At 46.7% G+C, this 2,443-nt stretch overlaps 1 protein-coding gene across 1 annotated transcript in view; it reads right to left on the bottom strand.

Moving 5' to 3' along the window:
* Positions 1 to 345: 345 nt before the first annotated feature.
* igf2bp1 (insulin-like growth factor 2 mRNA binding protein 1) overlaps positions 346 to 2,443 on the bottom strand; it is a 56,183-nt gene continuing 54,085 nt past the window's right edge. Inside the window, exon 16 of the mRNA XM_035655258.1 lies at positions 346 to 2,109. Within this exon, the coding sequence (XP_035511151.1) occupies positions 1,954 to 2,109 (156 nt within the window). The 3' untranslated portion in view covers positions 346 to 1,953. The remainder of the gene's footprint in view (positions 2,110 to 2,443) is intronic.

The raw sequence follows: 2,443 nt of genomic DNA, 5'->3' as shown, positions 1-2,443 counted from the left end.
TTTTCTTTAAAAAAATAAAAAATATTCAGGACTATCAGCTCTTCTTTTCTTTTTTTTCTTCTTATATAAAACACCAGCAAGCAAAAAAAAGTTAGGAATACTGAGGTAACTTTACCCTGAGGTAGGTTTTTTCTTTTTCATTTCTTCTCTAATCTGTTCTAATCTTGGCGAGAGCATCCAGGCATAGACCCCGCCCCTCATTATCATACGCAGGCAGGGTCTGGAGGCTCCGACCACAGGCCTTTGGCAGATTGGGAGAGAGAACGAGGAAGCCGCTCCCCTTTAGACTGATTTTACCCTCTAAACTCGAGGCAAGGAGCTTTGGAAGACTTTTTTGGGTCCCGCGCTTGGCCAAGGCCAGTCTCAAACATTTATTTGAAATGAATACAAGCATTAGAGGCCAATGTTTGTCCAAATGAAGAAAGTTGGCTTTAATGCAGGGATGGTCTTAAGGACCCCAGCTCCTCTGAGGAGAAAGCCATCCTGTCCAAGACTGGCCTTGCGTATCCAGCACTGGAGGAAGGCAATGAGCAGAAAGTCTCAGACACACCTTGTCTGTCTGTCATTGCAGGACTAATTCATACAGGTGTAGCAAATCCTCACACCTGACTTGCTGCCTTTAATACATTCACCCGAGGGGCCGGGCTAACTCACATATCATATATATATAATATATATAAAATATGCCGTTTAAGGTGCGGGCCGCTAGCCACCTAGCATAGCTGCTGGCTGTTTTTATAAAGTTGTTTTATAATGGTTTCACATGTGTGAGCTAAGCCGCTGCAATAGAACTGCAGGACCAGCTGCGACCTCCGCTCCCCTTACTGTCTCTTGCTGCGCCTTCCGCCACACGGCTAATCGTGGAAGGGGGAGCTCAGTGCCTCCCCAGCCCCGGCCTCGTAGTAGGCTACATTATGCTTCATAGGCAAGGGACTGGGAAATATACAGAAGACCCCTTTGTAAAAAAAAGGCAAGGCGGCCAGACACAGCATTTCTTAACATTTACATGAAGATTATATATTTACAACCTCATATTTTCTCCTTTTTTCTTTTTTTCTTCTAATCCCTCCGCTATTCGGAGAGGTCTTTAAAGAGCAGTGTTAACATCTGCGGCCCCTCTTCTAGACTCTCATTGGCTAGGAGGTTAGGGGTGGGTAGGGCTAATGCCAGACCCGTAACCTATCCCCCTGCACCGCTGCAGCAGTTTCCCTGCTCCCTCTCCCGGCTCCGCCACACTGCATTCTATCAATAATAGCTCTGAATAAAACATTTCTATACATATATCTCTATGTTTAAAAAAACCACCCTTAAAATATAGGACTGACTGCAGATGGTTGGAGAGGTCCGTAAAGGGCGACAGAGGAACAAACGGGCCCCTGCTAGTGTGTCTCAGGAAACAAATATTTGTCTAGCCAGCCTCTCCCCTCTGCAGTAGACCTGAACCCATGTGGACAGGTGGAAACAACAGCAGTAAGGCTCCATCCTTACAAGGAGAGTAATGTCGGCCATATTGTTTAAACCTGTCTGATGCACGATCTGTTAAAGCTGCAGCAGATGAGAAGCTGGCTGCAGCCCTAGCAAGGCACACTAGGAGGACGCCGCCCCTTCCTCTCTCCATCCGTCCATTCCTTCATCCCTCCATCCTCAATCAGTCTCTCTTCTAGCCTGGCATCTGGTTTCTGTTCTCAAGTTTCTTTTTATCTTAATCCTCTTTTTATTCATTTCAGCTTTTGATTTTATTAATCTTCTCTTCCTCTCTAAACGCCAATCTTTCTCACTGGCTATCGGGCGTACTACCTCCCTCTTTATATCTCTCCCTATCTATCGCTGGGTCCGTGTGTCGCTCTCCTGTATCCGTCCGTCCGTCTGTCTATCCGTCCGTGCATTTGTCTGTCTGTCTGTCTGTCCGTCAGGCAGGGGGGCCAACGGCATGTAAGGAGGGTTCTGGGACCCTCACTTCCTGCGCGGCTGGTGGTCCTGAGACAGTCCCTGTGTAGGGCTGCCCATCTCTGTGAAGCCCTGGGGGTTAGGGCCAGAGCCCGAGCCCATGCCGCCTTTCTGTGGCTGTTTGACCTGGGTCAGGATGTCCCGGATCTTCCTCTGAGCCAACTGGAGGACAGAGGAGAGATGAGAATGGTTTGTGGCAAATTGAAATCTGGACCAGTCAGGCTCTGTGAGTAATTAGTAGTTATATTTCTATCTATCCCAGCACCAAACCTAGACAAAGTTAGCAACTAGCTGGTGAAGCTAAAGAGACAGATATTTTTAATGTTGATGGAGAGTAAACCAGAGCTAAAAGGAGAGTGAATAGTGGACCTATATTTGTCAGAAAGAATGCAAGCCACAGATGAGCCCTATTTGCCATATCAACCTTATATGATAATATGTCAGTGGTGTATTTACAGCTTGTGTTAGTGGCAAAACAATTATGTTTAAGTTGGAG

The sequence above is a fragment of the Morone saxatilis genome, unplaced genomic scaffold (genome assembly GCF_004916995.1).
Source record: "Morone saxatilis isolate NCDOM2014 unplaced genomic scaffold, NCSU_SB_2.0 Contig14, whole genome shotgun sequence".
Lineage (NCBI taxonomy): Eukaryota > Metazoa > Chordata > Actinopteri > Moronidae > Morone > Morone saxatilis.
Note: the sequence above shows the minus strand (reverse complement) of the source record. Positions and strands in the feature narration are given on the sequence as shown.